Source organism: Homarus americanus, unplaced genomic scaffold (genome assembly GCF_018991925.1).
Source record: "Homarus americanus isolate GMGI-L3 unplaced genomic scaffold, GMGI_Hamer_2.0 scaffold25195, whole genome shotgun sequence".
In the NCBI taxonomy this organism is placed as follows: domain Eukaryota; kingdom Metazoa; phylum Arthropoda; class Malacostraca; order Decapoda; family Nephropidae; genus Homarus; species Homarus americanus.
In genome coordinates, this window is record NW_024750561.1 from 597,749 (window position 1) to 612,944 (window position 15,196).

General features: G+C 50.5%; 1 protein-coding gene across 1 annotated transcript in view; it reads right to left on the reverse strand.

Moving 5' to 3' along the window:
- LOC121854105 overlaps positions 1–3,972 on the reverse strand; it is a 28,642-nt gene extending 24,670 nt beyond the window's left edge. The window contains exon 1 of the mRNA XM_042348491.1: positions 3,879–3,972. Within this exon, the coding sequence (XP_042204425.1) occupies positions 3,879–3,972 (94 nt within the window). The remainder of the gene's footprint in view (positions 1–3,878) is intronic.
- Between the last annotated feature and the right edge of the window lie 11,224 nt (positions 3,973–15,196).

Sequence of the window (15,196 nt, forward strand, 5' to 3'; positions counted from 1 at the left end):
TCGTCATTTGATCAAAGAAAAGATTATATATGCAAATGCTGTTAGGAACTCTCCCTCGTGAAATGTTTTAGTGTAATGGTTGTGTGTTAGAGCTTGGAGCTAAAGCACGACACGACATGACACGACACGACACGACACATCACGTCACGTCACGTCACGTCACGTCACAAAACACGTCACGTCACAAAACACGCCACGTCACAAAACACGTCACGTCACACAACACGTCACGTCACACAACACGTCATGTCACACAACACGTCATGTCACACAACACGTGTTACGAACCCCTCCACCCAGCACTACGAACCACGCCATCTATTGTCCTGATCTACCTACCCAGCACCACGAGCAACGCCATCTAGGGACGAGACACGAGTATGACTCGTCTTAGTTAACACTCCGGGGTTTCCCTTCTCCATATCCTGGTTGTTGCGTCACTTCCTCCAAGTCTTCTTTGTGAGCTCCAATTCGAGGAGAGAGCACTTGGCTCTGGGAAGTGACCACAGGATCATCTATCCTCTAAACCTACGGTGCAGTGACTACCTACCGTCTTCTACAATACTCAGCCTTACTCGTCAGCCATCTCAGCTCCTCACTTAAGTATATGTATCTTGTATTGCCTCCCCCACGTCCACTTGCTTCAAAATTGTTTATGTTGTATTAATATGTATATACTGTTAATGTTTAGGTTAAGTTTGGTTAAGGGTAATTTATAAGCTGAATATTTTGTTTAGGGATTTATGGTACTTTATTATACACAACAAAAACTCGCATCCTTTGTCTACCCTTTTATAGTCCGATTGTCTTTGTTTTTTTGTTGTTGTTACCTGTTGGGATCTGGGTAGACTTTTAACTATATTCTAAATCCCCAAGTCGTAACACACGTCACACAACACGTCATATCACACAACACATGTTACACAACACGTCACGTCACACAACACGTCATGTCACACAACACGTCACGTCACACAACACAAAACAAAACAGCACAGTATGACAAAAACAATGTTGAATAGGTCAAGGGATTTGCTGAGTGCTCTGAGCGGATGAATCACATAATTTTTGTGTATAGTAAAGTAAAATCTATTGTGTAGGAGTGACGGATACATACATCCATACATACATACATACGTGTGTGTGTGTGTGTGTGTGTGTGTGTGTGTGTGTGTGTGTGTGTGTGTTAACAAAGAGGGGAGTCGACTCAAACAAACTAAAAAAATCCACGAAATATTTTTTATCTCTGCAATATTTTCCGTTATTATTTTTTTTTTACCCTCTTCATACATTTCCTGCAACAAATTTTTTATCATCGGTCATACACTGTCTTTATTCTATTTACCTGTTTCGTGTTTTATTTACTGTTCATTTTCTCTTCTCTGCTCTATTTAGTTTTAGTGAAATAGTTCTCTGTAACGTGACTCCCCGAATACCGCTTTACAATGGCTTTTCTATATCCATGTTTATCTTATTAGTATCAAATATAGTTTTTTTTATCACAACTACTAATAATACCCAATATATTTCTTCACTACATTAGAGACGACCTCGAGTCATTCTTTATGTAGATACTATAACATTTTATTCATCTTTAAATCTTGGTATAATCCTAAGAGTATATTTCCATTACGCCCAAAGTCCATTAATTCCACACAACGAGGTGATTTACATATGCCTCAGTCGCCATCAAGCTCTTGTAGATGTTGATATTTATGTAAAAAAAAAAGTATATTCTTTGTTTTTCACCTTTATTTTGTTTTTATTGTGATTCTCATTTCTTCTCTGTTTTTTCGTGTTATTTCTTATTCGTATGACACTTTCTTCATCAGTCTATTATATTGAGAGAGACCTTTATTCCCTTCACTTTCTCGCTTCCTCGACTCACTATATAGAGAGATAAAGAGAGAGGGAGACTTTTATTCCCCCTCACTATCTCTCTTCTACGACTCATTTATCTTGGCTGTGTCTATTATACTTCTGGTGTCTCGCTAACAAAGTCACTGTCCAATAGTATTTCCACGTTCATTATTTGTTCACGACCGAGAGAGAGAGAGAGAGTGTAGGGAGGGTTACTTGTTTTAACTCAGATGTAAGAAGGTAAACCACTGAATTCAATAAAATAATAATAATAATAATAGTAATAATAATAATAATATTGTTAAGCTATACAAAGCCAGAGAAAACAAGTGAATTATTCCCCAGTACATTCATGAGTGACTGGTACACACACACACACACACACACACACACACACACACACACACACACACACAGAAACACACATCAAACACAATATCCTCACTAATTTACATCAAAGTAATTATTACAGGTAAAAGAAAAGAAGAACCAGTGCTCTCTGAACCTAATCTACACTGTGGAAGTACAACTGGAACAAGGAAATCATTTTAAAGTCACATTATGGAACCTGCAAATTAGATCAAACATTTTAAAACCCAACGAGATGCTTTGTGTATTACGTTCGTGGTTTGCATTGTATGATTATATGAAATTGACTTCCCTGATAACCAACTATCAATAGCATATACACGTGTACTTAGTTTTACAAGATGATGCATTCCCCCCCCCCCCTTTTTATAATACGACAATCTTGTAAATGATAAGAGGAACACAACATATTTACAAATAAGATGTAAATTATTCTTCTATCTTGCAGGAAAGAGGCAGCGTGAGCGAGGGATGGCCAAGAGACACAAGCTCTTATGTAAAGAAGGATATTTTGGTCAGCCAGGAACAATACGTATATATTTGATGAGGTGATGTAAGCAGGGACGAAGAGTGTGTCCAATACAGAGAAATAGATGGAACCATGTGATGAATATTGAGGTGGAGAGGTAGAGAGAGTATTCCTCCTTCATTTCGTGTACTTTAACCTCCATTTACATATTTTCTACCTGAACAGACCCTTTAAAACTAATTACCTTTTCAACCTTATGCTATGACCTGTGATATTTCTACACTGTACTGAAAACATTCTCTCTAAATCCACCATCCTTAAATCTTTATACCTACTCTAGGCTAACAACAACAAGGATAATGATAATGATAATGATATTACAGTAATAATAATACACATGGGATAACACACCCATCAAATTATCGTTCTTCGTAATAAAATCCTGTACATATTCCTATACCCCATGTCTATTAAAAACCTTCAACTATAAAGCTCAGTGAAATCTTCCCAACCAATTCATTCAGACCGACTCGTTCCTTAAGTAGGTTAATCTTCACTTACATCCCTCCAATATAACACTTCTCTCACTCTCGTTTCTGAAGTATTCCTTGTGATGAGTATTTACACGGAGCTAAGAGACCCCTCCCCCTTCCTACCTACCCTTTCCACATGCCGCTCTCACGCGTGTTGAAGTTAGGGATGAGACAATGGGTAAAGAGATTCATTTCTACTGAGTTAAGGAACATTATGACGACTTAATTTGGATGAAATAAAACAATTAAAATCTGTATAACGCCGTGTATAAACCTCATAGTATGTAATTTTGTATAGATTTGTATAAAACCTCGTATATATCTACAGTATGTACCAGAGACTAATCCCTTATATTTCAGGCTGTACCTCAGTTGGGATGGGTTACCTCTGAGCTACACCAGCGCTTAAAAGAACTGGCATATTCAATTAAGCGTCGAAGATCCAATTATCTTTTAAAAGGATCTCTGGGTCTCTTACTAGGGACAGTCCTCAGACCAGGTAACTCAATAGTAACTTTTGACCAACCTTGCTAGCAACACGCGGAACATCCATACTAGTAACACATAGAGCATCAATACTAGCAACACAAGGAGCATCCATACTAGTTATACGGAACATCCATACTCGTAATACGGAACATCCATACCAGTAACCCACGGAACATCCATACTAGTAACACAAGGAGCATCCATACTAGTAACACAAGGAGCATCCATACTAGTAACACAAGGAACATCCATACTAGCAATACAGAACATCCATACTAGTAATACGGAACATCCATACTCGAAACATTTGGAGCATACATACTAGTTATACGGAACATCCGTACTAGTAACACAAGGAGCATACATACTAGTAATACGGAACATTCATACTAGACCTCCATAAAATATCACGGTGTGAAGGTGTGGAACAACTTACCGCCACCCATCCGAGCAAAGACTACGCTCCCTTCCTTTAAATCATCTCTTAAAAAATATCTATTGTCCAAGTATTAATATTTCTTGTACCCCTACTATATTTACAGTACTTGCTTTTATTGTACCATCAAAACCGTTTTATCGGAAATTATCATGTAAATAGATAAGAAATTACCATTGCAATAAACATAATTGCACACTAGACATAATCCTGACAGCTCTGTCCTCTTGTTCAACCTTAATACTGTACAGCCCATGTTGTACTGCTCCCCCATTATACTTATGTTTTTCAATTCCACTGTAGTTTATGTATATACAAAATAAAAAAATAAAAAATAAATAAAATAAATAAATATTCAAGTGATAACCGTGGTAACATTATGAGATGTTCTTATTACCACCATGCTATTGTACTATTCCAGATGTATAGTATATATGAGGTGCCTCAAAGAGAGCTCAGGTTCTCAACTGGCTCAGCCATGTTAATATTGTTATTATTATCCACTCTGTATCTGTGTTTTTCTGGCCAAATAAACTGTTTCAAATCAATTGTTTCAATTAAGTAATACGGAACCTCCATACTAGTAACACACAGAACATCCATACTAGTAACACGGAACCTCCATACTAGTAACACACAGAACATCCATACTAGTAACACGGAACCTCCATACTAGTAATACGGAACCTCCATACTAGCATCCATACTAGTAACACGGAACCTCCATACTAGTAATACGGAGCATCCATAAGGGTAAAACCCATGTCGTCTCCACCACTCCAGGTCGACAAGTATCAGGCCTCCTCTACCCCTTCAGGTCACCTTCACCCCCCAAGTCTCTACCATCCTCCAAGTCTCCTCCATCCTCCAGGTCTCCTCCACACCAGATCTCCTCCACCACTCCAGGTCTCCTCCACCACCCCAGGTCTCCTCCACCACTCCAGGTCTCTTTCACCCCTCCAGATCTCCTCCACCCCTCCAGGTCTCCTTTATCGCACCAGGTTCTCCTCCACCCTCCAGGTCTCCTTCACCACTCCAGGTCTCCCCACCACCCCAGGTCTCCTCCACCACACCAGGTCTCTTTCACCCTCCAGATCTCCCTCCACCCCTCCAGGTCTCCTTTACCACCAGGTCTCCACCCTCCAGGTCTCCTTCACTCCAGGTCTCCTCCACCCCTCCAGGTCTCCTTCACCACAGGTCTCCTCCACAGGTCTCCTCCACCCCTCCAGGTCTCCCTCCACCCTCCAGGTCTCCTTCACAACCCAGGTCTCCTCCACTCCTCCAGGTCTCCTCCACCCCTCCAGGTCTCCTTATCGCACCAGGTCTCCTCCACCCCTCCAGGTCTCCTTTACCGCACCAGGTCTCCTTATCGCACCAGGTCTCCTCCACCCCTTCAGGTCTCCTCCACCCCTCCCGGTCTCCTGCACCCTCTAGGTCTCTTCCACACCTCCAGGGTATCTCCACTCCCAGGGGAACCTCCGAAGGGCGGTTGCGGCCCCAGGAACCCCCCCCCCCCGACGGGTGGTAGCGCCTACAGGGGCATTCCCAGAGGTGGTGGTGCCCCCAGGGGCCCTCCCAAGGGCGGCGGCAATCCCTTCCTTTAATGTGATTGGTGTAGGAGAACAGCAGTCAGTCAACACAACACCCCAACTGGTGCTTTTGCTGTTGATATTTGTCTGCTTTTACATTGTCTAGTGAATGATACTCGAAATGCGATTGGAATCGTATTTATTTAACGTCAAAATATCTCCCAGAGTTCTAAATAAAGCAAAAACAACTGCCCCCAGGAGATTCCAGGTGCTGATGCAACACCAATGACCTCACAGGTGTGGGGCTATGGCCCTACGACCTTCCCAGGCCGGCGGCATCCCTAGTGCCTTTAGGGCGGCAGCGCCCCATGACCGGCCCCCCAGAGTGGTGGTGCTTCCAGAAAATTCCTGGGTGGTGTTGCCCCAAGGGCCTCCCTCCCAAGGACGGGGTGGTGCCCACAGAGCCCCTATGAGGGGGGTATTTGCTACCACAGGGCCCTTTTAGGTGATGGCATCCCAGAGGTTCTTACAGGTGAGACGGCGCCCAGGTCCCTCTCCCTCCCACATACATACCAGTCCCTTTATGGACAATCATCGGGGCGGCGACGTCCCGGAGGCCTTCCATGGCGGCGGCGCCCCAGAGATCCTCCATAAAAGGTGTTGGCCCACCTTTTGGGCCCTTCTAGGGGATAGATCCGTATAGTCCTCCTCCCAGGGGTTGTGGCGCGCTCTCTGCTGTCCTTCCAGAAGAAGTGTCGTCCCGAGGGTGCTCACAGGTCACCGGCGAGAAGCGCCCCAGGGCAGCGCGGCTCCACAGCCCGGGCTGTTAGGGCATTGGCGCTCCCAGGGCAGAGGACCTGGGGCCCTCCCTATTGGCGCAGGAGGCGCCCTGAGTGCCCGCCCAGGAGCAGCGCTGGGGCCCTGCCCGGCAGCTTGTCCCCACGGGACCCACTAGGGGTGGCAGCGCCTCACGAACTTTCCCAAGGGCAGCGGTGGCGCCCTTAGTGGCTCCCTCACATACAGGAACGCAGCAGAGTCCCCATGGACCTACCAGAGGCGACCCCTCCTGGGAGCTCTATAGCTGGTATGGTCAGTTCTGTCGTCCATGTCCATCAATCCCATAATACTTAACTGTGATTGGTGGACTAAAATGTAAATCCACCTAACCACAGCCAATAGGAGAACAGCAGTCAGTCAATAAACACCCCAAATCCGCGTTTTGCTGTTGGATATTTATTCTGCTTTACATTGTTCAGGATGAAATGATACTGGAAATGCGATTGGAATCGCATATTTATTTAACGTCAAAACATCTCCGGCAAGAGTTCTAAATAAAGCAAAACAACTGCCCCCAGGAGACTCCATAGGTGCCAGTGCCACCAATGACCTCACAGGTGTGGGGGCGCCTCAGGGCCCTCCTGAGCCTGGGCACCCCAAGGATCTTTCCGTGTCCTGCGGCATCCCTAGGTGCTTTGGCTGGGGCACCTCAAGGCCCTCCCAGTGGTGGTGCCTCCAGGAAAATTCCCTGGGGTGGAAGGTCGAACAAACTATTCTCCCATATATTGGTGCCCACAGAGGCCCTCTGTGCATTTGCTGAGGGCTCTTTTTTTAGGGATGACAATCCCAGGGTTTCAGCAAGTGAAATGGTGCTTCCAGTGGCCCTCCCAGATACGTGGGTCTCTTGCAGGACAATCATCGGGCGAGACGCCCCAGGAGGCCTCCCAGAAGTCATGAGCCCCAGAGGCCCATAAGGTAATGGCGCACCTATGGGACTCAGTGATGAGCCCCATGAGCGCCTTTAGGGGTGGTGAGGCCCTAAGGGCCCTCCCAGGCGGAGGTGCCCTGAGTGCCCGCCCAGGAGCAGCTGGGGCCCTGCCCCAGCAGCTTGTTCTCACGGGACCTAAGTACCAATGTGTGGCAGCGCCTCCCGAACCCTCCCAATGGCGGTGGCGCTCCTTAGTGGCCTTCCCAGGAACGTCAGAGTCCTCGCAAGGCCCCAACAGAGGCGAGATCTCTCCTGGGAGCTCTATAGCTTGTGCGTACCGTTCTGTCAGCAGCGTCCAATAATCCCATACTTTCTAGTCTGTGATTGTGACTAAAACGTAAATCCACCGAACTGCCATGCCAATAGGAGAACAGCAGTCAGTCAACACAACACCCCAACTTATGTTTCTTTGCTGTTGGATATTTGTTCTGCTTTACATTGTTCAGGATGAAATGATACTGGAAATGCGATTGGAATCGTATTTATTTAACGCTGCAATATCTCCAAGAGTTCTAAATAAAGCAAAACAACTGCCCAGGAGACCTGTTAGGTGCTGGTGCGCCACCAATGGGACCCTCAGCAGATCCGCATGGTCCTTCTAGGCGTATGCCTTCAAGGTTCCTTCCAGAAGTGTTGTCCCAGGGTGCTTGTCACCGTATGATAGCGCTCCCAGGGGCAGCGGCTCCCCACACAGCCCGAAGCTGTTAGGGCATTGGCGCTCCAGGGCGGTGGCGAACCTGGGGGGCCCTCCTAAGTGGAGGCGCCCTGAGTGCCCAAGGCCCAGGAGCAGCTGGGGCCCTGCCTCAGCATGAACCTTACGGGACCCACCAGGTGGTAGCGCCCCTCACTTAACTCCTCCCAAGGGGAAGTGCAGTGTCCTTCGTGGGCCCTCACAGGAACGGGTAGTCCCCATAAGGCCCTGGCCTGAGAGAGGTTAGATCTCCTGGGAGCTCACGTATTGCAGGTCGTTCTACGTGCATGTCCAACAACTCATACTTAACTGTGATTGTGACTAAAATGTAAATCCACCGAACCAGCAGCCACAGCAGGAGAACAGTAGTCAGTCACCACAAATAACTTCAAACTTATGCTTTGGTTGTTGGATATTATTCTGCTTACATTGTCTGTAGATGAATGAGATAGTCACTGGAAATGCGATTGAATCATTTAATCAAACATCTCCAAAGAAAGTTCTAAATAAAGCAAAAACAACTGCCCCAGGAGACTCCAAGAAAAGCTGGTGCGTGCCACCAATGGACTACAGGTGTGTGGGGGGGCGCCTCAGTCTTCCCAGGGTAGTCGCACCCCAAGACTCTTCCCCAAAGGCTTTATGTAATCCCAGGTGCCTCTAAGGGGCGTCAGCACCCCAAGGGCCTCCCAGGAGGTAGGCAGCCCAGGCACCTCCCTGCAGGCTGAACAAAACGCCCTCCCAAGGGTGTATTTTTCTGGTGCCCACAGTATTTCAAGGGGTATCTGCTACCACAGCGCCCTTTTTAGGATGATAAACCCAGGGCTTCCTAAGGCGAAAGCACGGCGCCCATGGGCCCTCCAGACATGTGGTTCCTTGCGGACACCCATCATATGACGTCTCTTTAGGAGGCCCTCCCAGGCGGGCGCCCCAGAGGTCTCCTCCATAAAGGGTTATGGCGCACCATGGAATTCCATTAAAAGGATGGCGCCCCAAGAGTGCCTCTAGGGCGGTGGTCCCCAGCCTCCCATAGGCGGAGGTGCCCTTGAGTGCCTGCCCAGGAGCAGCTGGGGCCCCTGCCTGGGCACCCCTCACGGACCCACAATGTGGCAGCGCCTCCTGAACCCTCCCAATGGCGGTGGCGCCCTTAGTGGCCTCCCAGGAACGTCAGATCTCCCAAGGGTTCCCTACCAGAGGCGACCCTCCTGGGAGCCTTCTATAGCTTGAAGTAAGGCTGTTCTGTCGTGCATGTCCAACAATCCTGTTACTTAACTGTGATTGCGGACCAAAACGTAACCACCGAACCACAGAAAGCACAGGAGAACATAGTTAGTCAACATAACACCCCTAACCAGAGTGTTTTATGTTGATATTTATCGGCTTAATGAACGCAGGATGAAATGATACTGAAATGCTGTATTAAATCAAGATTATTTAACGGCCAAAAACATTCCAAGAGTTCTAAATAGCTAAAAACAACTGCCCCCAGGACCCATAGGTGCTGGGTGCACCACCAATGGACCTCACAGGTGCGACATGGCATCCGCATGGTCCTCCCAGGGGCGGGTGCCTCAGCGTTCCTTCCAGAAGAAGTGTCGTCCCGAGGGTGCCTGTCACCGGGCGAGAAGCGCTTCCCAGGGGCAGCGTGCTCCCAGCCCGGGCTTAGGGCATTATGCCCCAGGGCGGTGGAGAACCTGGGGGCCTCCTATTGGGCGGAGGCGCCCTGAGTGCCCGTCTCCAGGAGCAGCTGGGCCCTGTCTGGGCAGCTTGTCCCACGGGATCTACCAGGGGTGGCAGCGCCACGAACTCTCCCAAGGGCAGCGGTGGCACCTTCAGGCTCCTCAGCAGGAACGGCAGAAAGAGTCCCAAGGCCCTACTCAGAGGCGACCCTCCTGGGGAGCTCTATAGCTGGTAAGGTCGTTTGTCGTGCATGTCCAACAATCCTCGTTAATTAACTGTGATTGGTGGACTAAATACAAACCACCGAACTACATAGCCAATAGGAGAACAGCAGTCAGTCACCACAACACCCCAACTTATGCTTCTTTCATGGTTGTTGATATTTGTTCTGCTTTACATTGTCTAGATGAAATGATACTGAAAATGCGATTAACCGTATTTATTTAACGTCAAAATATCTCTCCAAGAGTTCTAAATACAAAACAATTGCCCCAGGAGACCTAAGAGGTGCTGTGCGCCACCAATGGACCTCGTACAGGCGAGTGGCATCCGCATGGCCTTCCCAGGGCGGTGGCGCTCAAGGTTCCTTCCAGAAGAAGCGCAAGCCGTCCCGAGGGTGCCTCTGTCACTGGCGATGGCTCCCAGGGCAGCGCGGCTCCCCACAGCCCGGGCTTAGGGTGGCGCTCCCAGGGGCGGTGGCGAACCTGGGGGCCCTCCTATTGGCGGTGGCGCCCTTGAGTGCCTGCCCAGGAGCAGCTGGGCCTGCCCTATGTTTGTCCTTACGGACCTACTTCAGGGTGGCAGCGCCTCACGAACTCTCTCCCAAGGGCGGTGGTGGCACCCTTCGTGGCCCTCATGCCACAGGAACGGCAAGTAGAGTCCCCAAGGGCCCTACCAGAGGCGACCCTCCTGGGAGCTTCTATAGCTTGGTAAGGTCGTTCTGTCGTGCATGTCCAACAATCCCATACTTAACTGTGATTGGTGACTCCCAAATGTAAATCCACCGAACTACAGCCAATAGGAGAACAGCAGTCAGTCACCACAAATAACTTCATAATCTATGTTTTGCTGTTGATATTTATTCCTCTGCTTTTAGCAGCATTGTTCAGAGATGCAGTCAGATACTGAAATGCGATTGAATCGTATTTATTTAACGCCATGTGCTTCCAAGAGTTCTAAATAAAGCAAAATAACTGCCCCCAGGAGACCTATGTAGGGTGCCAGTGCCACCAATGGACTTACAGGTGGGGCGCCCCTCAGGGCCTCCTCCCAGGCAGTCGGCACCCCAAGGATTCTTCTCAGCTCTCAAGTGTATCCTAGTGCCTTTCCATAAGCGTCAGCGCCTCAAGGCCCCCTCCCAGGAGTGGTGGTGCCGCCTCCAGGAAAATTCCTGGGTGGTGTCGAACAAAAACGCCCTCCCAAGGGCATTGTGCCCAGGAGGCCCCTCTGCGGGGTATCTGCTGCTACCACAGCGCCCTTAGGGACAGATGGGCATCCCAGGGGTTCTGTTAAGTGAAATGAAGCCTTAAGGGCCCCTCCTAGATACGTGGGGTCTCTTTTATAGACAATCATCGGGCGGCAGACGTCCCCAGGAGGCCCTCCCAGGCCGGCGTGCGCCCCAGAGGTCCTCCATAGCTGCAATGGCGCACCTATGGGACCTACTAGTGCGATGGCGCCCCATGAGCGCTCCTAGGCGGTGGCGGCCCCATGGCCTCCCATAGGCGGAGGTGCCCTGAGTGCCCGGCCAGGGGAGAGCAGCTGGGCCCTGCCTCCCAGTAGCTTGTCACCTCACGGGACCTGGCTCACTGTGGTGCGCCTCCCCGAACCCTCCCGCCCCACGGCGTGGTGGCGCCTCTAGTGGCCTTCCCAGGAACGTGTCAGAGTCCCCAAGGGCCCTACTCAGAGAAGACCCTCCTGGGAGTCACGAGTAGCTTGGTAAGGCTGCCTCTATGCATGTCCAACAATCCCAGGACTAAAATGTAAATCCACCGAACTACAGCCAATAGAGAACAGCAGTCAGTCAACACAACACCCCAACTTATGTTTTGCTGTTGGATATTTGTTCTGCTTTACATTGTTCAGGATGAAATGATACTGGAAATGCGATTGGAATCGTATTTATTTAACGTCAAAATATCTCCAAGAGTTCTAAATAAAGCAAAAACAACTGCCCCCAGGAGACCTGCTAGGTGCTGGTGCGCCACCAATGGACCTCACAGGTGCGATGGCATCCGCATGGTCCCTCCCAGGGGCGGTGGCGCCTTCAAGGTTCCTTCCAGAAGAAGTGTCGTCCCGAGGGTGCCTGTCACCGCGATAGCGCCTCCCAGGGGCAGGCCCCACAGCCCGGCTGTTAGGCATTGGCGCTCCCAGGCGGTGGCGAACCTGGGGGCCCTCCTATTGCGGAGGCGCCCTGAGTGCCCGCCCAGGAGCAGCTGGGGCCCTGCCCTGGGCAGCTTGTCCCTACGGGACCTACCAGGTGGCAGCGCCCTCACGAACTCTCCCAAGGGCGGTGGCGCCCTTCGTGGCCCTCACAGGAACGGCAGTCCCCAAGGGCCCTACCAGAGGCGACCCTCCTGGGAGCCTCTATAGCTTGGTAAGGTCGTTCTGTCGTGCATGTCCAACAATCCCATACTTAACTGTGATTGGTGGACTAAAACGTAAATCCACCGAACTACAGCCAATAGGAGAACAGCAGTCAGTCAACACAACACCCCAACTTATGTTTTGCTGTTGGATATTTATTCTGCTTTACATTGTTCAGGATGAAATGATACTGAAATGCGATTGGAATCGTATTTATTTAACGTCAAAATATCTCCAAGAGTTCTAAATAAAGCAAAAACAACTGCCCCCAGGAGACCTGCTAGGTGCTGGTGCGCCACCAATGGACCTCACAGGTGTGGGGGCGCCCTCAGGTGCCCTCCCAGGGACAGTCGGCACCCCCAAGGACTTTCCCAGTTCCGGCGGCATCTAGGTGCCTTCTAAGGGGCGTCAGCGCCCTCAAGGGCCCTCCCAGGAGTTGGTGCCTCCAGGAAAATTCCTGGGGTGGTGTCGAACAAACGCCCTCCCAAGGGCATTGGTGCCCAGAGGCCCTCTGGGGTATCTGCTACCACAGCGGCCTTTTTAGGGATGATGGCATCCGGGGTTCTTACAAGTGAAATGGCGCCTCCATGGGCCCTCCCAGATCGTGGTTCCTTTATGGACAATCATCGGGGCGGCGACGTCCCTGGAGGCCCTCCCAAGGCCGGCGGCGCCCCAGAGGTCTCCTCAAAGGGTGTTGGCGCACCTGGGACCTACTAGGTGCGATGGCGCCCCATGAGCGCTCTAGGGGCGGTGGCGACCCTAAGGGCCCTCCCATAGGCAGGTGCCCTTGAGTGCCCGCCCAGGCAGCTGGGGCCCTGCCCTGGGCAGCTTGCCCCTCACGGGACCTACCAATGTGTGGCAGCGCCCTCACGAACCCTCCCAATGGCGGTGGCGCCTTAGTGGCCTTCCCAGGAACGGCAGAGTCCCCAGGGCCCTACCAGAGGCGACCTTCCTGGGAGCTCTATAGCTAGTAGGTCGTTCTGTCGTGCATGTCCAACAATCCCATACTTAACTGTGATTGGTGGACTAAAACGTAAATCACCGAACTACAGCCAATAGGAGAACAGCAGTCAGTCAACACAACACCCCAACTTATGTTTTGCTGTTGGATATTTGTTCTGCTTTACATTGTTCAGGATGAAATGATACTGGAAATGCGATTGGAATCGTATTTTTAACGTCAAAATATCCAGAGTTCTAAATAAAGCAAAACAACTGCCCCGGGACTGCTAGGTGCTGGTGCGCCACCAATGGACCTCACAGGTGCGATGGCATCCGCATGGTCCTCCAGGGCGGTGTCGCCTTCAAGGTTCCTTCCAGAAGAGTGTCGTCCGAGGGTGCCTGTCACCGGCGATAGCGCTCCCAGGGCAGCGGCTCCACAGCCGGGCTTTCGTTAGGGGCATGGCGCTCCCAGGGCGGTGGCGAACCTGGGGCCCTCCTGTTGGCAGGCGCCCTTGAGTGCCCGCCCAGGGCAGCTGGGGCCCTGCCCTGGGCTGCTGTCCTACGGGACCTACCAAGGTGTGGCCCTCACAGCGTCTCCCAAGGGCGGTGGCGCCCTTCGTGGCCCTCACAGGAACGGCAGTCCCAGGGAGCCTACCAGAGGCGACCCCCTGGGAGCTCTATAGCAGTAGGTCGTTCTGTCGTGCATGTCCAACAATCCCATACTTAACTGTGATTGGTGGACAAAACTAAATCACCGAACTACAGCCAATAGGAGAACAGCAGTCAGTCAACACAACACCCCAACTTATGTTTTGCTGTTGGATATTTGTTCTGCACATTGTTCAGGATGAAATGATACTGGAAATGCGATTGGAATCGTATTTATTTAACGTCAAAATATCTCCAAGAGTTCTAAATAAAGCAAAAACAACTGCCCGGAGACCTGCTAGGTGCTGGTGCGCCACCAATGGACCTCACGGTGTGGGGGCGCCCTCAGAGGCCCTCCAGGTGATCCCAGCCCCAAGGACTTTCCCAGTTCGGCAGCATCCTAGGTGCCTTCTAAGGGGCAAGCGCCCTCAGGAGGCCCTCCAGGAGTGGTGGTGCCTCCAGGAAATTCCCTGGGGTGGTGTCGAACAAACAGCCTCCCAAGGGCATTGGTGCCCATAGGGCCCTCTGCGGGGTATCTGCTACCACAGCAGCCCTTTTAGGGATGATGGCATCCCAGGGGTTCTTACAGTGAAATGGCGCCTCCATGGGCCTCCCAGATACGTGGTCCTTTATGGACAATCATCCAGGTGGCGACGTCCTGGGAGGCCCTCCCAAGACCAGCGGCCCCAGAGGTCCTCAATAGGGTGTTGGCGCACCTGGGACCTACTGGGTGATGGCGCCCCATGAGCGCTCCTGGGGCGGTGGGGCCCCTAGGAGGCCCTCCATGGGCAGGTGCCCTTGAGTGCCCGCGGAGCAGCTGGGGCCCTGCCCTGGGCAGCTTGCCCTCGGGACCTACCGTGTGTGGCCCTCCCGACCCTCAATGGCGGGGTGGCCAGGGCGTCAGAGTCCCAGGGCCTACCAGGCGACCTCCTGGGAGCTCTATCAAGTGGAATCGTTCTGTTCTCGTGCATGTCCAACAATCCTACTTTCTGTGATTGGTGGACTAAAACGTAAATCACCGAACTACATGTGGAGAACAGCAGTCAGTCAACACAACACCCCAACTTATGTTTTGCTGTTGGATATTTGTTCTTTACATTGTTCAGGATGAAATGATACTGGAAATGCGATTGGAATCGTATTTATTTAACGTCAAAATATCTCCAAGAGTTCTAAATATAGCAAAAACAACTGCCCCCAGGAGA